This window comes from Camelus dromedarius, chromosome 6 (assembly GCF_036321535.1).
Source record: "Camelus dromedarius isolate mCamDro1 chromosome 6, mCamDro1.pat, whole genome shotgun sequence".
Taxonomy (NCBI): Eukaryota; Metazoa; Chordata; class Mammalia; order Artiodactyla; family Camelidae; genus Camelus; species Camelus dromedarius.
In genome coordinates, this window is record NC_087441.1 from 30,089,325 (window position 1) to 30,113,694 (window position 24,370).

The 24,370-nt window shown below is 34.5% G+C and overlaps 1 protein-coding gene across 1 annotated transcript in view; it reads right to left on the bottom strand.

Annotated features, from left to right (window-relative positions):
• Window positions 1-24,370, bottom strand: part of LAMA2 (laminin subunit alpha 2) — a 520,519-nt gene that overhangs the window by 308,502 nt on the left and 187,647 nt on the right. The window contains exons 5-8 of the mRNA XM_031456303.2: window positions 14,114-14,293; window positions 11,011-11,100; window positions 9,480-9,597; window positions 4,314-4,492 (exon numbers count right to left, since the gene is read on the bottom strand). Of these exons, the coding sequence (XP_031312163.2) occupies window positions 4,314-4,492; window positions 9,480-9,597; window positions 11,011-11,100; window positions 14,114-14,293 (567 nt within the window). The remainder of the gene's footprint in view (window positions 1-4,313; window positions 4,493-9,479; window positions 9,598-11,010; window positions 11,101-14,113; window positions 14,294-24,370) is intronic.

Genomic DNA, 24,370 nt, shown 5'->3' on the forward strand with positions numbered 1-24,370 from the left:
TTCATAAAAACACAATGAACTTCTACCCAAATATTAAGCACTTAAAAGATTTTAATCTTTTAACACAATATAGCATAAGCATTTTTATGGGTTAAAATATCAAAATCTAAGCTCAGATTCACTTAACAACTTGTCCTAATAAAAAACTTGATCAAGCTTCCAGTTTTGATGATGACAGAGTGTCTGGTACAGATCCAGCACACCCTCAAGTAACAATTATGAATTTTGGATAAAATATAAAAATCAAGTATTTGAGGACTTGGGAGAATAATCCAAAGCAGGCAGAAACTGGAAGGAACTGAGATTTGAAAGAAAAAATGCACTAGATGAGATCCATGTTTGTATAAGGGTAACAAAATCTGCGTATAAATACCCCTCAATTATTAACTGATCCCTTAATTGTACATTAATTCAGGAAATTTCAAGGAGTCCTGTGGAAAGCAGCAGCTGGCCTGAGTAGAAATTTCCAGTTCACACACCATAAAGTAAACTGAAATTAAAGTTTATGAACCAAGTTAGAAGTTTAGATCAACACCCAGAGCTTTCTATTAATCTGCTCTAACAAAGTATAGTTTCATAATGATTAGTCAGTAAGTTGACTACCAAATTAAAAAAATCAAAAATCTTCAGAAGAAGGTAACAAAATCTTGTCTCTATACTGTATCATGCACAATATCCTGTGTAAGTCATAAATTACTACACATGAGGAAAAAAACAAAGGTGTGCTCCTGAAAAAATAAAAAAAACAAGTCAATAAAAACAGACCTTGAGTTGTCCCAGGTAATGAAGTTAGCAGACAAGGACTTATACAGGTACTCCATACATGCTTAAGAACATAAAGGGAATAACATTTATTATAATGAGTGATATGCATGTAGTATTTTAGCAGAGAAATAAAAAATTAAGAACTCTAGAAAGCTGAAAAGTAAAATATTTCAATGAAAAAATTATGGATATGCTAGGGAGAAACTATGGTAACCTAGTCACAGACAAACAGAAGTTATCCAATCCCAAGAAGAAAAAAAAGAAAAAAAATTTAATTAGCACAGCCTCAGGAACCTGTAGGACACAGTCTAGCAACCTAACCTGCATGTAGCTGGAGTCACAAAAGGAGAAGAGATGGCAAGCTTTAAAAAAATGTTTTAAGAAATAATGTCCTAAAATTTCCAAAATGTGGTATAAAATATCAACTTATAATTAGAAGAAGCTCAGTAACCAAGAAGATAAGCACAAAGAAAGTCACACTTAGACACATGGGGTCTCTAACTCTGAAACTGGAAAACTTTCTACAAAAGGCCATATAGTAAAATTGTTGGTTTTATAAACCACATAAGGTCTGTTTTTTTTCTCTCCCAGTTCCTCCTCTCCTCTGCTTCCTCCTCCAAGTTCTTGTTCATCTTGTTTTTGTTCTTCTTTTTCCTAATGTTGTTTTTCTTTTTTCTTCTCTTTCCTTCTCTTTTCCCTTCCCCTTCTTTTTCTTCTTCTTCTCCTCCTTCTCTTTTTTCTTTTAACAAGCTTTTACAAATGTAAAAAAAAAACAAAACATTTTTTGTTTGTAGGCCATACAAATATAGGCCATGCCAAATCTGATCTAGAGGCCATAGTTTGCCAGTACATAGTTTGGCTGCTAAAAGGCAAATATAAACAGGACATCTCGAAATCGATCAAAGAATGAAAAACCTGTTGTATGTAGAAGAACAAAAATACAAGTGATGGCTCCCTTCTCATAAGAAAAAATGAAATCCAGAAAACACCGTATCTATAAAGTACTGAAAGAAAAACAAACAAAAATCTCCCTCCTCGTAATGAAAATATATGTCAATAGTAAGGAAAAAAATAAAGACATTTTCAGATAAAATAAAGCTTGAGAGAATTTGTCACCAGCAGTTCTTGTACTATAAAAAAATACCTAAAGGAAGTTCTTCAGGTAGAAGGGAAATTATACCAGACAGAGCCCAGTTAATCAGAAAGAAATAAATACTAGAAATGGTAAATAGATGGTTAATGTAAAACTATCTTTTCCTCCCCTTCATTTCTTTAAAGGAAAAGTGACTTCAAACAAAAATTACAACACTGTATTGGAGACTTAGAACTTATATGCAATATATGGAAATATCAGCTCAAAAGATAGGTGTAGATAGAACTACACTAAATAAAATTTTGATTGTATGTTAAGCAAGTATTGTATTAGTTACTCTGAGCAGACAGTGACAAGTTAAGAAGGTATATTATAATCTCTATAGCATGAACTAAAAAATTGAAAAGATAATACAAAGGACTACAGTCAAAAAGATAGTAAACAAATAAAATGGAACCAAAAAAAATAAAATAGATCTGTTTGTTTAACACAAAAGAAGACAGAAAAGGAAGAACTGGAACAAAACCCGAAAATAAATAGCAAACCCAACCACCCCTTAATTACATTAAATGTGTGGACTAAACATGCGGTTTAAAAGACAATGATTATCAGGATAAAAAAGCAACACCCAGCTATTTTACTGTTTATATTTGTTTTTAAATAAAAATGCAAATAGACTGAAACTAAAAAATGGGAAAATATATACTATGCATAAGAAAGCTGGTACAGCTATACTAACAGCAGACAAAGTTGACTTTATAACAAAAAGTTTTATCTGAGATAAAGAGATTTTCATAATTTTTATAAGACATAGAATATATAAAGATAGAAAAAATTCTAAATATGTATGCACCCCAAAACAGTGCTTCTAAGTACATGAGGAAATATTGACAAAATGAAAGGTAAGAATTCACAATCATATATTTGACAAATCCACATTTATAGCCATTATCAACTTCAGGATAAATATTCTCCTCAACTGCACATGCTGGTTTACCAAGAAAGACCATGAACTGAGCCATAAGATAAATCTCAAGAAACCTCTGAAGTCTGGCATCTTAGAGAGTATGCTTCAGACCATAAGATAGTGTATAACTCAATAAAAAGATAATATTTTAATAAAGCCCAAATATTTGGAAATTAAACAACAGAGAACAAATCACAACATAAATAAAAATTATTTAAATAGATGATAATGTATGTAAAGCAGTTATGAACTCGTGGGAACCAGCTAAAATTCTCACTAAAAGGGAATTTATATTTAAGTGCTTACAATAGAAAAAAAGAGAAAGGTTTAAAGTCAATAATCTAAGTTTCCAAATTGATAGACAATTGAAGAAAAGAAATTTAAACCCAAAACAGGTTAAAAGAATAATATAATAAAGAACAGAAATCAATAAATAAAGAAAAAATAAAAAGCAAAAGTTTGTTTGAAAAGATTAAGAAAATTGGTAAACTTCTAGCATAAGTGATCAATAAAAAAGAGAACATAAATTAACAATTTTAGGAATTAAAAGGAAATATCAGTATAAATACTACTGACTTTAAAGGAATAACAAGGGATTTAGGGGTAGTCAATAAGCACTTAAAATGAAAATTTAATCCACAAGATCTGCTGTAAATTCATAACAGAAGATCTGCTGTAGCACCAAGCATTGATGGGAACGACTTATTATTGCCTGATACCCACCTGCCATGCCCACTACACCCACATCCTCTTGAACAGCTAATTCCAAAAGATAGTCAGCACCAAATATTAGAGATGGTACAGAAGGATGGGAACTCACATACACTTTTGGTGAATATGCAAAATAGTATTACTAATCTGGCAAAATGTTGGCAGTTCTTGTAAAGGCAAACACATATCTAGCCTGTGAATAAAGGATTCTACTCTTAGATGTTTACACTAGATGAATAAAACATGACCACAAAAAGACTTATATAAAATTGTTTTGTAGGAACTAACCCAAAACTGGAAATAACCCAAATATCCAACAACAGGAAAACAGATTAAAATTCGAGGTATGTTCATGCAAAGGAGCCCTCAGCAATTTTTTTTTTTTGAGAAAGAACTAATAATTGACATGGCCAACATGGGATAAATCTTAACATTGAGTGAAAGGAAGACTAAAAATTGTATGTACTTTATGATTTCACTTTTATGAAATTCTCTAAGAGGCAAAACTAATTTATGTTCTAAAAATCAGAACAGAGTTTGCCTGGGGGTGGGGATTGACTGGAATGAGGCACAGTGGAAACTTCTGGACAGATAGAAATGTTTTACATCACATCCTCAAAGATTTATATCAGTTTCTCCTTTTGAAATGTTCCTCATCACCTTTCAAAATTTGAAGTCCAGCTGTTTAGAAAAGCTATCAAAATTATTTTTCTCTCTAATACATTTCTGTATGAAAAAGCCAAAATAACACTTCATAAAAGGAAAAGTAAACTTTACCCCTTTGGGTCTGAAGAAACCATCAACGCACGTCTCACAGTTTATACCAGCAGTGTTTTGAGTACAATTAATGCACACACCCCCTCCAATGTACTTTCCACGTATATTTAAACTCAGATTTCTTCTGGCAACATTTTCATCATAATAGCATTCTTCAGCTTTCCCATGACAATTGCAGGCTGCATTAGGGAAAAATAAATTCATAAACATTAAATTCAGATTTCAGATATATTTAAAAATTATTTTCTATTGCACAAGAGATTTTTTTACCATATGAAAAATTATATTACATTATGTGCATATGTGCATATGATCAATACAAAAGTATCTAGGAAGTATTTGGATTTATTAGATACATTATTAAGTTCACATGTTTTAATGGAACTGGAAATAACTGAAACATAAGTTAAGCTGAATCATATGAAATTGCCAATGTTTGACTGATTTTATCTAATAAAACTGATATTTCATATAATTCAACCTATAATTTCCTACCATGACAAATTATTGAATTATGGCACCGAATGATTAATACCCATGTAATGTGTAATGAATAATTATTATATGTCAATCTCTGTGTTAGATTTTATGGGTAAAAAAGGATGTTTAGTATATACATTTGACTCTTGAATAATGCAGGTATTAAGGGCACCAATCTTTTGCGCAGTGGAAAGCTGGAGTAGAACTCTGCAGTTAGCCCTCTCTGTCCTTGGTCCCTCATCCAAATCAGTATTGTAAGTCAAACTCTGAAGTCAGGCTCCAGAGTCTGCAGGGCTCACCACTACCACAGTCCCTTCAAGTTACCTGGTAAGAGAAAAAAGATGGATGAAAACCACCAAGTAACCTAGTGGCTGGCTATTTTGTGCCAGTCTTGGATGGGCATGTCCTCTCACTACTGAGAAGTCATGGGAGTAGAGAAAGTCTTAATTTCACTAAGGCTCAGTTCCCATATAAAATGTGGAGTGGTCAATAGTAATTAGCAGATAGGGATATTTCAAAGCATTAGGTGTGAAAATGCATGTAAAATCATTAGCATAATGCCTTGTCAATAAGTTCTTAATTGATTTTTTCCTCCTCCACTTCCTCTCTTCTTCATCCTCCTTTCTTTCCTACCCTCTTCTCCTCTTCTTTTTCATGTCACATTACAGCAGTTCAGAGAAGTGAAAAATCACTTCCCCAGGGAGAACTAAGGCTTTGAAAAATGATGGAATTTATTTTAGGGTGGGAACCAGGGAAAAGATACATTGTGACATCTTCTTCTGATGTTGAGTTTCTCAGGTATCTTTGTATTGATTTCCACACATATATGTGCGTGCGTACGTCTGCAAGTGTGTGCATGTGCACATGCGTGTATGTGGCACACTGCTCAATCTTTTTTTTTTTTAATTCCACAAAGGGGGACATTTACATACTATGCTGAACTATTTCTTTTTACTAATAGTAAATAGCATAGTTCTCTATCTAACGGTATATGTTCTCCCTAAGGTTACACTGGGTACTTCTTGAATGGAAGTATTCATCAGGTCCCTATTAATGGGCAGTTACAGTGTTTCCAGATTTCTTCTTTATAGATAACACTGAGTACCTACTAGGAGATCAATGGAGGTGGAGGTCAGAGTCGGGGTTCTGATGATAGACAGTTTCCCATTTGCCAGCTGAGTTATTTGAGGAGGAAATTCAAGTTTTAGTGCCATTTTAGTTCATTAACTCTTAGGTTGTTGAGAGAATGCAAATTACCTAGCAGAATGCCTGGGACAGTAAATACTCAACCCCGTAAATGTCAGTAGCAGAAGGACCAGGTACCAATGATAAGGCTCATAATGTGTCCTGTCTAGCCATCTGAGTACATCTATAGGTTAAATTCCTGCAAGGACAATTTCTAGGCAAGGAACATGTTAAATTTTAATTTTAATTAACTTGAAAAATTTCCCTCCAAAAATGCCATGTCAGACTACTCTCCTTCCAATTGCTATGATGAAACCTGTTTTCCCATGGCCTCACCGACACTTCATTATCAACACTTTCAATTCAGTTTCTGGACATAGTAAGCATTCAAGCATTTGCTGAGTGAATGAATGAACACTTTGGTAAGTTAAAAAGAGTATTTTCATTGTTTCAATTAATATTTCCTTAATTATAAATGTAATAATAATCTTTATATGGTTATAAGTCATATTTTTTCCTGAGAAGTGCCTGTTTTGAACTTTGCTCATTTTTAACAGTTTTTTTAATATATATTTTTTCTTATTGCTACAGAAGATCTCTAAGGGCATTATCTCCTTGTCTCATTTGTTGCAAATAGCTTCCCCAGTCTATGGATTTTTGATATAGGATGTGGTATTCTTTCTATATTAATAGAGAGTTTTCCAACCTTATTCTGGGGAATATGTGGTCACAAATATGTCATTAGGTATTACAAGGAGTTTTACATCTTTAGGACAATGCACAAGGATTCTTAAAAGTCTTGTAAAAATATATTGTAAGAAATAGTCAAGATTTCTACTACCAGTATAGCTAGAGGGAAACACAGAGAAATATAAATTTATTCTCACATTATTTAGAACTCGTATTGCTGACAGTATGTATAAACATGAGCTAATGCAGGTAAACACTGATGCTTGAGGAGCAGTCCTTCTCACATTCCACGCGGTGAGGACCCTCTGCCCTGGCTGCTTTTAAAGGCCCTGGGCATGCACAGCTTTCATCTATAGCCTCAGAAGACATGGGTGGTACCTACTCACAAAGAGCCATGTTACATTCTGTCATCAGCAGTTCGCTATTTCACAGAATGCTCAAGGCACGCGAAACTGTCTGTTAACATGGGCTTAGCCATGGAATACATATTCTTTGCACTTTGAAGATACAATCTGCCTCAACTAAGCTAGACTGATGAAAATTCAAATTAAACTCTAATGAATTTGAAGGCAATTATTCATTTCATAGAGGGATTTGTCATGTTACAGGATTTTTCTACATGCTAAGGTGACTGGAATACAGTTCAACTTGGAAAAGAAAATTTTCATATAAGCTTCTAAGAATGTATGCATTGCCAAAAACACAATATTTATACAAGGTTTTATGGTTAAGACACCATCTTTAATTTGTGGATTTAAAAAACACATATTTTTTTCAAGTTGGAAATATAACTTCCCATCTTTCCCACAAAGAAAGATAAAATTGTTTTATAATCCACTATTTTAAAACATGTATATAGCAGCAAGTGGAAATCTCCTTTTATGTTGCTTTTTCCATCCCTGTTGCTAAGTCTGATGTATCCTTTCTGTGTCCTTGTTTAAACACATATGCACAAGTGGAGAATGGTAACGATGTTGCATACCTACCTAATAGTACATCATTCTAACTATGTGATAGAATGTCAGAGTCTACAGGAGGAATCCCTACCCTCAAATGCTTTTCCCACTTGTGAGTGCTGATATTCCACAGCAGAAAAGAAGTTAATTAAATTTAAGGAAATTTGAGAAGAAATATTCATGGTGTCGTTTAACTGAAATTCGCTCTTAGGAATGAATGTCTGCTCTTATTGGGAGAAGCTGTGGAAACCCTGAGGGATGATCAGGAATGGTGTTGGGATAGATGGAGAAAACAAAAGCTGGGCTTCTGATAACCCCCTTACAACAGTGGGTAGTGGTGGCCATTCCTTCAGATACATCTCAGAAGCAATGAGTGATTTCTCAACCATAATATCCTCGCAAGCACACAGATACAAATAAAAAAGCAATAAAGGTAAGTGCAGAAAATGAAAGGACTCAAGACTTCTATAGTATATGCAAAATCAAAACTGAAAAGAAAATGTATTTTATGGTTGGGGAATATTTTATGATTAAAGTCTGCTATGATTCAGTAATTTTAAGGACCTGTCATGACTGATACATGATAAATATATTTTATTCAATAAATATATAAAGTTGGTAACAGTGCAAAATGTCTACTACACCTGTTCTGGAGGCCATATTATACCTACTGAACTGAAAAACATAGTTAGGACTGACTCACTAAAATATTGATATTTGAATTCAATTGAATTGGACTTCATAGCTAGTTTGGATTTAGAATTCAGCCCAAGTACTTGTTTTTAGGTCTCATCTTGTCCTGAGCAGATCTCCAGAAACACGGCTTTCTCTAGCATCTCTGTCACTATGTTGAGACAGTTGCCAATATTAGGCTATAAAGTCACCTGCTACCATTCTTGGGCATTTCCCTTTGGGAAAAACTGGACACATGGGTTGTCTTCAAAAGCAATAATATTAAAGTATAAATGAGTATTTGTTGGCACATGTTTGCATAGCCAGTTGTTTTGTTATTTTTCGTTACTGGCTTTTTGCTTGGTTGTCACTGTCTAGTAATTACTATAGCACAGTAATATGCTAATGATTGTCACTGATGCTGTTTCTAATATTAGCATTTTATACTGTTATTAATGTGAAACCATACTTCAAGATATCAATGCTTATCATTAAAATAAATATTCTTTCTTCACAAATTTGATTTCTTGCATTCTCTGCTACCTTTTACTCTCCTATTCGTCCCAGCTACTGCCCCGAAACACTACCATTTAATAAGTATAGTGAATGAAACAGAGTCCTTTTTTTCCAGATAATAAACTGACTCTAACCTGTAGGGTATCATCTCTCCTCTCTGTTTTTCCTCCACTTATTAGATGATAGTATTCAAAAGCTATTTACTAGGAGGGGGACTACAAAGGGAACAGGCAGAGGATCTGGAGCTAGACTGGTTTCAGAACCATTTTATAAACATACATGTTTAAAAGGCTAATCTCAATATCCGGTAGGATTTGCTGAATGTTTATTTACATTTTTCTCTCTCTATATATATCTCTCTCTATATATATCTTATAAGCTTCAGCTTCACCATGATGACAGTAAGTGTATACTATGATTTTACCTATTTCTCATAATCCTCACACAGTGGTAAATTCATGGGTGTTTGATAAATATTTGTCAAAGTGAAAAAAAAAACTTGAAAACTCTAAAATAGGAGGGTAAAAGAGCTTACCAGCGACTGCCTTTCGTAAAACATATAAACTGAAAACAGGCGCCCACCCAAAATCAGCACATGTGTATATCACCTGCGTCCCAGAAAAGGAAGTATTCTGCATGTTATTGGCCTTTCTTCTCAGGAACATACCTTCACATTCAGTTTTGGTCAGGAAAGTGCCTGCTCGCCAAGGTTTCTGATGGAATCCAGGACAGCACTGATCGCAGCTATCACCGCACGTGTTATGCTCACATTCACAGCGGGATTTCTAGTCAAAAAATTGGGGGAAAGTGTACTTTCAGTATCCTTTGGAACCATAAATGAGAAGTTTTCCCTGAAAGGTAGAATGAAGAGAAAACATCGAGACTATGTACCAAAACATAAAACTCCTGTCAATCTAGGAGGAAAGAGATGCTAGCCTTGGGAGTGGGTATATTTGATCAACATAAGCTTAGCGAAGGGGGGTCCAGGCTGGTTCTGCAATCACCAGGCTCTGACGTAGAAGACAGAAGAGGTCCAAAGGGGGTGGTCTTGAAAACTGAAATCCCCTCTGTGATTCCTGAGATCTACAGGTTTTGAGAGTTGGACGCATCTATTTTAAGGCTTCCTTAAAAGTATCATTAACATTTGGTGTAGGAAGAGGGGAAAGAGTAGATTCCTAGGCATGAGGTGGGGGCCGTGGAAGTAACAGAAATCTAATACCCTAAGCCTGAATCTCCTGTCTGTGTGTGTTTTGAGGACAGTCTTAATTCACTGCATGGAGCTGGCCTTTCAAGGCCATCATGTGGGCTCTCAAAGTTTGGGAAATATTGCTTATCAGAACGCATGATAGATGGTGCTCATGCTCTGCAGAAAGCAGCACCACCATCTTGCCCAGAAAAATCTGCCAGGGATTTGACTATTCCCTAGGAAGTAACACAAGGATGCACTGGTCAGAAAACTAGCTTTGAGAGAAATACCATTTGTATTATAGTTTTAGTAGGAAAAAAAAACTTTACATAGGTAGCTACATTGTTCACTGATCTTACTACTCAATATATTTCTTCCATACACTATACAGTAGATGATTTTGTATCTCACAAGTTTGTTTATGACTGAGTAAAACAGATGCTCATTCATCTTCTTTTTTTATATTATGTTCACTTAATACATTGTCATTAATGAAAAACTCAACCCAAAACCACTCCAGTGTTTTCTGAACTGGTGGTTTCAATGCTCTCTTGAATACTCTCTTCCACTCGACTCTTTATAGCCCCTGTCCCAGCTCAGCCTCCTGTTCCATAGTCACTTATATTTACTTCCATGCACATTTTTCATTTGTTTGCATTAATTTTTCTTATGAAAACTCTTAAAAGAAATGGTCAGGTTGATGGATGGCAGGTATTCTCTAAAGCTAAATCATATAACAGGCTGTCATAGCTAGAGAGGTTTCAAAATAGATAGACCAGTTTGAAGCCTTTTTGGAAAAAAAAACCTAATCTGTTTTCCAATACTGTGATGGCTGCCTTCAAAGTCTATCATCCTAACTGCCAGCTCTATTTCACCCTGGCATGGCTTTCTGTTATGCTGTCTAAGTGGGGACCTGACACCCATTCACAGTGTCCGTGTCAGCAAAGCTTCTCATGAACCATTTTACAGTTCAGAGCTTCATTTTGCCTAAGTATCGTATAAATATACATACATTTGTCACTGGATCAAGTGGACAAGCCCTGGCATGACCATAGCAGATGCACATCCCTCCAACAGAAATATCCTTGATCGAGTAGTAATACTGCAAAAAGCAATCCAGAGAGAAATCCTGTTAGGACCACTGCAAGGTGAAAGTACAAAAGGGAACATTCAGTTAAAAACTTGGCTTTCTGCTTGTATCCTTAGTGTGAAGCACTGCAGAAAAACTGAAGGCTCACAAAGATATCAAGTAACTCCTCACGTTGCAATCACAGCCCAAGGACAGAATGCCTCTAATTTATGTTAGGTGGACATTTTAGAAACTTCTTTCTCACAGACAGTACAAAGTCTGTGCTGGAGTACTTATTACTGAAAGCAAGTTGTTACGGGGTTGGGGGTAAGGACAGCAAGGACAATAATTCTTTATAAAAGTTGTTTCATGGAGTTTCTTGAAAGAAAGCCTCTTTAATTGTCATTAGAGGAACTTTAGTATTCGTGAAGCATATGCATTGTTTTACTTGATGGATTTGGAAAGAATCAACAAATTTAGGGGAATTTGTGCTCATAACAACACATTTCTTAACCATATGAAGAGGGAAATAAAAAGTAATTAACTACAAGATTGATTTAATATAATGTAAAGAGTAAACTAGATGTGCCAGATGCTTTTTTTTCATTATTATGTTAAAATATCCATGCAATTACTTTCCTATCTGAGTTAACATAGGGCTATGTTTCTAATTACTCTCAACTATCCAGCGAGTTGGAAAAGATTATTTGTAATTACAAAACTGGACTATTTTTAAATTTTAATTAATTTGTATATAACATTTTATAGTTGTGCAAATATTTCACATTATCTTTTGGAATCCAAATAACCATCTCAGTGGAAGATAGCTCTATTATTCCAATTACTTACACTAAAAAAACAAAACAACAACAACAATAAAAAAAAATTAGCAAAAATAAGTAGATGGACACAAATCTGAATTCCCTGACTACAAATTCCCTTTTTCCATTTACTTCTTTCTTTTCTTTTCGTATGTTTTTGTTATTTACATATAGTCTCTTTTATAATATTTTTGTTACTTTTGTTACTTTATCTTAGTTGATATACTTAGACCTCACAGTAATGTAACTTGCTAGGAAGTTTAGGTAACATAAAAGTCTGCTTTTCACTAACTTCATCACCTAATAATACAGATACAAATAGGGATAATAGTTCAGAAAGCTGATACAGTAGTTTTTTAGATGCTTTTAAAATTGGGAAATTTGTTTTAAATATAAATGTGTAATGCTTCATTTTTGAGTCACGAAATGGAGCTAAAATTCAATATCTTATTTTTATATATTGAAATTTACATGTAGTGTTTACTGAACTTGAATACTTTCAAAAATCATATTTATATGTTGAATTTCACTGCACTATTTTGAAGGCTCATGTACAATGAAGTTATAAATAATAGATGTGCATCCCAACCCCATCTATGGCTTCTGCAAAAGATGAAAAAAAGAATACATTTATTTTCATTGATTTTTTTCTTTGATAGATACACTGTCAAGAAAGATTAAATTTCACTTCAAAATTATTCGGTCTTCCTTGGTGTATATTTTTAAGTCATGCCAACATTATAATTAAAAGTTATTTTTTAACAAGTGAAGAATCTAGATTTGCTGTAAAATAATGACTACTTTTGCATAAGACAATTTACAATATACTGAAACATTATGTCAAGGTCAAATTATTTCAGTTTTGGAAAATACAGCGCACTAAAACATCTAACGTGTTGCATGGGGATAATTAAACTTTAAAAGTTATTTTTTAATGATGGAGAGGTTAGGTGTGAGTAAGTTAAGTAATGAGAAGAGAACACGTGTGAGGGGTACTCGGGAACTGTGAAAAGCGCTGTCCTTCAATATTCAGCCTGCAGGTTCAGCAATTTGACAATTGGTGGCAATGGTCTAACCTTAGTAGGGTCATTCTAGAACAGTGTTTTGTCTCATAATCTCAGTTCCTCCCCACAATCCTCTTTTCACCTCCTCCCCTAGTCATACAGGCAGATATTCTGTTAGCATATTTGCTTTATGGATTTATAGCCGAACTGACTCTCTTGGTAATAATGTCTTGGCTGTGTAGCAGCACATAAGGGAGATGACATAAACCAGTGACTGTGGTGCGGCACGGCTAGGAGGGAGTACGATTGTCACTCACAGAACCCTGGGCTGATCGTCTATGTCATAATCTCTCAAATTCCTGTTTAACATTGGAAAACAACACCTCCGTTAGCTTCTGTTATCAATGATCTGTCGAAAGGAAGCTATAACTTTTTCTCTGATATTCAGTTCATAAAGTAAAATAAAATAGTATATAGAATCAACTTTTTTCTTACAGCAGGGCTTTTATGAACTATGCCTTATGATTCATTAATGAAGCATAAAACAAAATGATTTGATAAGACAAATTGGTCCACAAACCAGTGACATCAATACCACCTGGGAACTTAGAACTGCAGTTTCTCAACTTTGTCCTAGACCTACTGAATCTGAATCTGCATTTCCACAACACCACCAGCTGATTCTACTTTCATTAAAGTTTAAGATATATTGTGATGTGATGTGATGTGATGTGATGTGATGTGATGTGATGTGATATGATGTGTGTGTGTGTTTGTGTGTGTGTGTGTGTATGTGTGTGTACTGAGTTCATGATATAAAATATATTTTGGAGTGTGGGTTGCAACCATAAATGTTTCAAAGACCATGCACTTCCTGTAGCAACTTCCCAAAGCCAATTATAATAGTAGCACAGATCACTCAAAGTATCAAAAAATGAATTTAGTGCTCAAAAACAGGATTATGAACTAGGCATTATGATCTTCATTTTATCAAAGAGGAAATTAGAGTTTTGAAATGTTAAAAAGTTAGATAAATGTTACACGTCTAATAAGTAGCAGAGCTGGAATTTAAGCAAAGGAAAGTCTCTGGAATTTTTAAGTCTTTGATAAAAATCACTCCTGTAAATCACTGAAAAATACCTTTTAAAACTATTTAACAGATAATTAAAATGAAAAGTGCAAGATCATTCACAGGCTCCAATATGATTCATCATAACTTACTCTTCGTGTGACAATGGGGTCAATTTCTCTCGGGTCTTTGTGAGCAAACATCATCAAATCGGCATTCAAGGTGCGGATCCTCTGAAGTCTCAGGCGAATATAGCGAGCGGAGGTAAACTCGAGCAGTTCAGGAGAAGGATCATCAGCACTCGGTCTCCCATTGATCAAAGAGATGTGAATCTACGCAGTGCGGGAAATAATTTAAGAATTAAGGGTACCAAAAATTAAATACCTGATTTTGTTTGATTTTTCTTAGAAAAATAAAGTTAAGCTCCCCTTCTCCCAGTGAGTCAGGCAGATACAGGCGAGTAAGTACTTTACTGGAATAGAGGAGAGTAGCTGAGAAATTTTATGAATGTTTTAATACATTTTATTGTTTATATTTTAGACATTCTCTATACACTGCAATTCCCCATATTTCTCTGTTCCAAGGCATTGCATCTTCTTGACCTTCCAAGGATTACCATAAATTCTTAAATCAATCTTTCTTTTCTGAAAATTATTGTCCCCTTAAAGTATTTAAGACTCTGGTATATCATGGGAAACCAGAAAACTTGGTTTTAAAAAGTTACAAAATATCAGACAAAAGCAAGAAACCATCAGGAATTTTAGATACTTGAAAGTATCTAAGTATATAGGCTTAAAATATAGAGAGCAAAAATTGACACATTACAAGAAAAACTACACAAATCTCTAATCACAGTGAGAAATTTCAATATGTTGTGGGGTTTTGTTGTTGTTGTTTTTACAGTAATTTATAGATCAAGAAGGCAAAAATTTACCAAGGCTATAACACATTCTATGAAAAATTAACTCTATGAAAATACATTAAAACCTAGATGGAATGGTAAATTTTTCAGGAAAATAATTTAGCACAATTGACATCAGAATAAATCAAAGCTAATCATATAATTTCCCATGTAAAAAATGGGAAAATGGTCAAGGACCTACCCTCCAAAGGTGCATGATGCCCACATGCTCTCACAGGGATTTCATGAGAGCAGAGATTTCTAATGAGGGATAAACCATTTAATAAAATAAGAAGTACTTGTATCACAGACAAAGGAATTATTTTTCTAATGCCTGAAGAAATCCTATAAATCAAGAAAAAAAATACCAACAAAACACAAAAACAGACAAAAGATACAAGAGGACTATTCGAAGAAAGGAAAATATAAATGGCTGTTAAACTTTCAAGATAGAGAACGTCACTCATAAGAGAACTGTTCATTAAAACCACTCTAAAAATCTTTTTTTCCATTTTTTCAAGTTGTCAGAACCCCAAAATATTGGTAATACTCCCCAATGGCAAGATCGAGAGGGAACAGGAATTCTCACACACTTAGGACAGGCATGAGTGCCAAGTGGCACAGACCCTTCTGAAGGTGAATTTAGCAGTAACCATCAAAATTACAAAGGCATAGAATTTTTTACTTAGAAATTCTGCTCATGGGAAATTATCCCACAGATGTTACATTTATCATTAATTAATATGTATTGGTGATATATAAAAATATATAATTCCTACAGCATTTTTCTGGTAATAGCAAAAGACTGGAAACAATCTAACGTTCATCAGTATATGACTGGTTAAATAAATTATATATCTATATGGTGAATTATGTGTGCCATAAAAAAGAATGAGGAAACTCTCAATATACTTATAGGAAGAAGTACTTCCACTATTTTGTACTTTGTGAATGCAGCTTTACCTATGCAATAAATTAAATCGAATTAAATTTGTTGAAGAAATTGGAATTGGGTGGTAGGTTTTTGACTGAACACATCCATGCACATACAAGCACGTATACACACGCACAGGAGGCTAGGGAGTTAGGAATAAAAGAAAGGAGTCCTGTACTGGGCTGGAAGCTATGCAGGAACACGACAGTCTATAAGTGCACTGGAAACTGTGACTTGAGGTCACCCACTGGAATTTTCATCCACTTTTGCAAGATGATACATCATGTGTGTTAATTGTGCTTTTTGACAGGAGAGGCAATATGTGTTTCCATTCCTAAAATCCTGTATTTAGATAATCCCCAAGCGCATTTTACAAACTGACTGCCAATAAACTACTGAGTCACTAGAGAAATAAATATAGCAAATTCCGAGATGAGAAACTAATTCTGATATCACAAAGAATTGATTCAAAATGCCTCATGATAAAAATATGAAATTTCCCAGCTAATCGAGTCTTCCTTGGATACTTAGTAGAATAAATTCACTTAATCAACACTTGAGGATGAAAAAATACAAGGTCTCCTAAAACACTGAATCTCAAAATACTATCTCCCGTCTAATGCAGAATATTCTAAAAGAGTAAAGTAGATGTATATTCCATAGTTATGGCATCTAGCAGTTGAGCAAGAAATGTGTTTAAAATCAAGTTTTCTCTATTACTTAAGAAGGTTTCAATTAAATGTTTAAAAATTAATTCATAGATGCATGAAGCAATTAAAATTAATTCCCCTTAGAGATTAATTTGGGCATCCCAAAATCATCAGTGCCCTGAATTCATGCTTAAATTTCAGTTTTATCAAGCTCTTCCTTGACTGCTCCTAAAAATGCTATTCAAAAAGAGAAAATGACTACATGTCTAGGATTCAAGTTTCTGAAAATCATTAAGGTTTGTCTGGTGTCAATGTTCCGTGAACTGTATTTGTGCTATACACGGAATCAGTAAGTGTCTCACATAAACATACTGGAACTTTAAAAAAAAATGGTGTACACGTTCTCATTTAGGTTAATAAACCATATGATAGCTGCAGAAAGGATTCAGCAAAAGAACCCTTCTCCTCACAGCTTTGGTATTTTCATCAAGCTACTCCGCCAAGAGATCTTGTGAGTATAGTTAGTCCCAAGTTGTTTCTGAGATAGAAAACCAGACAGCTGTTTGGACATGTTGTGTGCAGCTTACTTCCTCATTTTTCTTTTTTCTTTTCTTTTTTTTTTTAAACTCTCCTTCAAAATAAATCATAATATTGGATAGGATATTTCCACTGGCACTTTGCTGTGTAATTCCAAATTCACTGGATAGCTTAGCATACTTCCTGATTTCCTGTGGAGTGACAACTGGAGGGTGTCTATCTTCAAAAAGAAGAAAAGTATCAGTCCTCAAGACCAGCACTACCTTGCTGTGAGGCCGTGGGAAGTCTGGGGCAGTCTGGTGTCTTCTGAAATGATTTCCGTTACAGACATGTTGGTGGATATATGTTCATGCTGTCAAACGAATTTATTCCAAATGAAAATATCAGCTTGATTAACAGCCGTTTTTTTTTAGATTTTACAATTACACTCTTCTTTGAAATTAGTTTTCACAGATAAACAGGAAAACAAAAAAACCTCATGAGATTGATCTCTTTTTATGACCAAATGACTAAACCAATATTATACTCTATCCATCCAAATAATTATTTTTTATTAGTGTAAGCATACTATATAAATCATCTTTCCCTTGTAGATAGAGAAGATCTTGATGCCTCTATGGCATTTTTACTTTGATGATAAGAATATAGTTTAAAGATGGTTTATACAGCAAATAATCAAATCTCTAGTACAGATAATGGTCCCTTCTTATTATGTTTTTCTATTTATATTGCTACATCTGCTTTAGATTACTGAAACAGCATACTCCTAATGCCCTTCCTAGCGATACAAGTTTATTGAGTGAATGGATGGATGGGAGGATGAAAGTAACTTAAGGATCATTAATAAGAATAAGAAACTTTGAAATCAGTAGTGGAAATGGAGTTGACAACTTGAATCGCTCTCAGAATATTTTAAAGTCCCCTTTGATTTATCAGTCTCTAAGTGTGACTGTTATAACAATTTGGTAGTAAGGCGACCACAGGAGATAGAACAATAAAATCCATATGTGTAGGATGAGGTTAGCTATCTACTGGTGTGGTCAAACAACGTATATGTAAATGAGTGGCTGAGACTTGTGGGAACCTCTTAAATCTAACCATGATTAGTATGTTAGTTCAGAGAGGAAGAATAAGATTACGATGAGAACTTGGAAAAATGAACCTAATCACTTATATTTTACCCAGCACGCGGGGAAGAAAGAAAAGAAAGCAAATGTTTGGAGACAGGGGGTGAACTGTAGGAAACTAAGGAAAAGGTGACAGTGCAGCAACTTTTCCCTCTGTTTCTAGCACAGCAAAGGCTTTGACTCTGGCTCTGGGTGATAAATAGGAAGCCGCAAGTCATCCATTTTCAGTCTCCACCATACTTGATCTAGCAGAAGCATTTGAAACAACTGATTCTCTGTTCATTTCCAGGATACCACACTGTCCTGGCTTTCCTCCTACCTCTCCAGCTACCCCTTCTCAATCCTTCTTACTATCTTCTCTCCTCCCTAACATTCTAATACATGGTGCTCTGTCCTTGGACTTATCTTCTATTCTATCTACACTTACTCACTTAGTGATCCCACCAAAGCTCTCAGATTTAAATACCATCTATTCTGACGTCTCCCACACTTATATCTCTAGGCTTGATCTCTCCTCTGAAGGTCAGGATGCAGAATCCAACTGCCCTCTTGATCCACTTATGTGGCTGTCTAACAAGTATCCCAAACTTTACATCTCAAGCTGAGTTCCTGCTCTCCATCCCCAGTGTTCCCAATCTCACTACATACTTGTATCCTGTCAACTACTCAGGCCCAGCAACTTGGAGTCAGGCTTGCATCCTTCAGTTTTCCTTCTTCCTACAACCAATTTGTCTGCCAATCTTGTTGGCTTTACCTTCAAAATATATCCAAACACTTCTCACCACTTCCACTAACATAATCTTCGTCCAAGCTTTCGTCATCTTGCACCTGGGCACTACGATAAGGATCTGAACATTTCTTCCAGCTATAACTCTTACCTCCTTAGGATTTATTTACAACATAGCAGCTGTTTGGGGAGGGGGTTGTTTTAAGTTTTTAGTAAGTACTTTCATTATTTTATTCTCTGTTTTCCTTAAAAACAAAGATCACAAGTTTAATATTAATAATTTAAAATATTGTAGACCAAAGCCAACTCTCACTCATGTTCTAAGTTGGTCTGTATCTGTGTTTTCTTTACTTCTGTTTGCCATATGATCTTCAATAATCTCTGCAAAGATTTCTCTTCAATAAGTTACATACAAGAGGTAAACATTTGCCCTCAACTTTATGAAAATAGTGTAAACCACAGCAAAAGAGGTCCATTCCCATCTCAAACCCTACACCATAATCACATTCATCATTAGCAAACTGCACAGAAGTCATTATTTCCTGAATGGGAGTAGTAATTTTTACTCTCTCCTTATTATTTGGTGCCTCAACAACTGACTTGTAAATTCTCTTGAGGTCAGCTTCTGTTTCAGGGAATTCTTTAATATTCCTTGTAACATACAACTCTGGTCATATCACACTTTTCCTTAAAATCTTCCAATGCTTCTCTACTTCACTACCAATAAAAGCCACAATTTTTATAGTGAACTATGAGATCCTATACTATCTTCCATGTCACCCCTCCACCCCTACTCCCTAATTATGCTACAGGAGAAAACAATGACTTTTTGGAGCTCTTTTCCTACTTGTTCCCTCATCCAATTGCTCCAGCCAGGCTGCCATCTTTTTTAGGGCAGACCAGATAGGCTTCTACCTCAGGACATTTAAACTTGGGGTCTCTTGCCTGGAATGTTATTCCTAGGTATTGCAACACTTACTTCCTCACTTCTTTCAAACCTTGCTGAGATGAGGCCCTCTCAGCCAGTCCTTCCATATCTAATTACAGTGCAAACTTCATCCTGGCACTCTCTACTTCCTCTATCTGCTTCATTTTTCTCCACAGTACTTTTCTTCCAATATATCATGAATACGATTTACCTACTTATCTTGTTGATTATTTCTCTCCACTCACTAGAATATAAGTTTCAAGAATTCAGGGGTTTATTTATTTTGTTAACTGACAGAATTCCCAGCACGTAGGATAGTACCTAGCAAAACCTGAATACTCAGTAAAAAATTTTGAATAAAGGAAACATGTACATTCTAAATATGTAGCAAATTCAACCAGCCTTCTATATGGAAAGCAATTTCACAGAATAATTAATTACATTTTTCTGTTATTATATGAGCAAATCCTTGAGTATGGTATTTCCACATAATGAAATTAAATTCAGTAATCCCTCATATAATTTTCTACCCAAGCATTTTGAGTTAAGTTGATTTAGAGAAAATTAGGAATTAACAGCTCTAATCCATGATTTCCTTACATCTAGGTCTACTACATTTGTTAACATTAGTTAAATATTAGTTAACTTTATTCTCTATTACACCAAAGTTTCATTTAGACAGGCTATTTTCAGCTGAGAAGGACACACAAATGTCATAAAACATTGTATTTCAAATTAAGAACTATTCAATTTAATTTTAACTAGAGCAAAGTGGGCCTTACCCATTGGTTAGTTCCTTCTTGGTGTAAATCATATTCTATTTCATTGTCCAACCCTCAAATCTGATGTAATATTATTTACACAAGAGTTCATGACAGCACGTAGAATATGTTTAAGTCATAGAGTAGATTCTTTAAACCCTATGGACTTGCTAAGATTAAAGAACAATTACAAAGTATGCAGCTTCTAGAAGAAAAGTTTTTACTAAATATTATCATCTTTATGGATTGTCATTAGTTTTATTAAACGTAACTGAATGGTTATTGAAAAATAACCTTTCCTATCTTATCAAAAAAGTTTCACCGCAGTTTATAAAACCTTTCCAAATCAATGTGATATTTTTAGTCTTAAAATATGAAAATACATTAATATGTGAAAATTAATTCATGGGCAATAAAACACACTGGATAAATAATAACAGTTACATAATGTGTCATTTATAATGCAAGTTAATAAAATATGTATACATTTCAGACTGGAGATTTTCCCTATCAAGAATCTTCAGGTTCTTAATGAGGAAATGGGGTACTATAAAATGAATCTTTCTCCAGTCCATTATTTCCAGTTATATCAGGCACAGTTTATTGAAGTCCTCTTTCCTTTTCCTTTCCCCTTATTTTGTTATTTCCTCCAACTAATCACTGTCATTTTTATGATGGTTTTTATGATGTCTTTTTACTAATTCAAATACTGTTCATTTGCACATCCAGAAAATGAAATACTGTGAAGGCTTAAAACACATGCTTACAAAGTTTTATCTCTGATCCATCTTTTCATACTTCAGTATTTCTCATTCATTCATTTAGTCTGTCAGTCACTCATTGATTCAAAAGTCTTTACTGGCTGCCTACTCTATTCTAGGCCACTGACTAATTTTCACTGCCCCTTTTGTGTCATGGTCAATTTCCTCTTGGGCCCTTTGTGAAGTACCTTTTATGTCTCCCCACTGCTCTCAATTAGCACAGATATACTTTATACATCTTTCAAGTCTCATCCAAGGTGGCAATTCCTTCCTTCCACAGAGACCTCCATATCCTGTCTAGGAGTTCTTCCTATGAATTCTCCAAGCTTCACTACTATCTTTGCCTATTTACTTGCTTGTGTGTTTGCTACCAGACTGTAGACTCCAGGAGAATAGGAAGTTTATCTTATTTACAATGTAGTCGCAGTGATTAACACAGTGAGTAGCACACAGTAGATTCTCAATAATTATTTGGTGAATGAATGAATCAGCATCAATACCCAGATATTACAGACTGTGATAGAACTTCCAGTGAATTAGCTCTTAAATCACACGTTCACAATTTTTGTACTGTGTATATCATTTAAATTTTGACTTTGTATATATTTTACCTATATTTTAATTGCATTTATTGGATATACATCAAGAATTCTAGCATACATTTTATTTGCCATAATTCAGTACATCTCACCAGGGGTGTAATAATTCAAGTACCTAAAAAACATTATATGGGTATCCTTGTAGCCTCCAATATTTGGATAAATGAACAAAAAGTTATTTAAGACACTAACAGAGCATTTTTGAAGATAAAAATAATGTGATACACGTGTATATCCTTAGATGCATTACCAGAACTGGAAAGATTTTCTTTTCATGCAGAGTATAGTGTACTGAATTATTTTAGAAGGTCCCTAATAAACATGACACTATCATTAGAATTTACAAGCTCAACCAAAGCAACTACTACTCTTCCCTGGTTGATGACTATTGTGCTGTTGGAAAAGTAATATTTTAACATATAAAATGTCAAAGACTGTCCATGACATTAACTTCCATAACTAATCTATTCCAAGAATACAAGGAAATGTCAGCCTAATGAACTACTTAACAAATACGACTGTATCACTGACAACTGTACCCCGAGCTTAGCCTTGGCAGGTCTTTCACACTCCTGTGAGACAGTATTTCCGTTTTGATACCTACTTGGCTCCAACTGCCCCTGAAACTTAAGATTGTTTTCCTCCTGTTCTTTAGAATTATAATTCTTGAATTTGTTATTCCTGGATGAAAGCTTTTCCTTCTATGAAATATGTACTCAGATTCATCACTGTCAAAGCAATGGTCATTAATAAATTATAGTAGAATAAGAAATTCAGTTTTCTTCAATGAGTATTTGTTCTTTTATGTTTTTATTTTTCTTCTCTCTGAGTGAAACTGATCAAAATATTGTGCTCCAAAGGTTGTGTAGCTCCCCTCTCTCTCTCTGTCTTTCTCTCTCTCTGTATCAGAGTTGCTCAGTTATTTATTTTTTGTACCAATACTAGATTTCATGTGGCAGTGCTTTCTAACTCCTATGAAATTAACACATAGAAGGACTAACTAAGTGTTTTGGAAAGATCAAAATAGAAGCAAAATCTTAGCTGCTTTAGGAGTTTCAATTTTCTCAGTTTCAAAATTGGTATGGTCCTTCTTTTCAAAAAGCTTCTGGTGGTCATCTTCCTTTGTGCAAGTCAAAACCATCCAGCAAAACACTTATTTCCCTTGAGCTTAGATTAGTTTCATCTGAAACATGTCCAGATGGGTGACATGTAATTTCATCATAATTGAATGGAAGATCTCACTGGTCATGACGTATAAAAGAAACAATGACAACTAAGTCCCTAAAATTTTCAAAAGAGGAAATAATTACTGAATGCAAACATCACCCCCTTTTTCCTCTAAAAGGACTTGAAACACATGAGCTCGTTTTATATCTATTTTTAAATTTGTAATTATTTTCAAATGATATTTTTTAAAAGTACTTCAAGTTGGAAAATTTTCACTTATTATTTGTTTTTTCTTTCCTCAGTTAACATATATAATATTTGCATGGATAAAAAAAGAGTCGTCAAAACAGGTTTTCTCAGTCTCTTTTAGGAGTGTCTCATTCAAATTTTATTAAACGCAGATGTCATTACTACATCTTTGTGCTGTCAAGCGAAGACTGTGTAGGGATATAGACATCATCTGAAATTCATAGCAAGGAAAGAATCTAAGAGGAGTAGCTTCAGAGCAGACCAGGAGGGAAAAAACACCAGAAGAAAAACTCTTTCACTATCCCTAGACACTTGCTGGATGTGCCTCAACCAGAGATAGACTAAGAGAATAAATCATCAGTCATCTATTCCAACCTCACAGCTATTTTAGAAATTTCTTTCCAATACACAGGCACTTAACACGTAAAAACAATGGTGGTTATGATTTCATACTTACTGGATATTAGGCATACTTGCATATAATCTGTGTATACTAACTCATATAGTATTAACTCATTGCATGCTTACATCAACCTCATGAGGTTAGTGTTATTATCGTCTCCCTTTTAAGAAGAGAAAACAGACACTGAAATTTTAACAAGTATGGTTAAGTTCATATAGCGAAGATGTGTTCCAATTCTAGTCTGACTTCATTGGTTGAGCTACTCAGCTGACCACTGTACATCTCATAGAGCAGGGTTTTAGTAAGCATTTGTTGAATGAATAATAGCCAGTCATCCAGGCACTATTTGAAGACTTCTAACAACATTAAGCTTACCACTGGTGAGATCATCTTTTCCATGCACTTTTCCATTATTTACCTGCCTTACTTACATTGCAATCCCATATGTTACTGACACTAGTATTTTAACTTCATTCTTTCTTTATTTATCCTGCTCTTGCTCTTCTGGAATTATCTAGCTTGTTTGATTTCCCCAGCTCTTGGCTTTTCTTCATGAATTTGGGTCAGGTTTATCCTACTAGTTGTGTCTGTTCTAGACTCTCTTGAGTAAATTGTTTACCATGCCCTAGGTCACCATCCAGGATCCACCACCCACCCAGATGCTA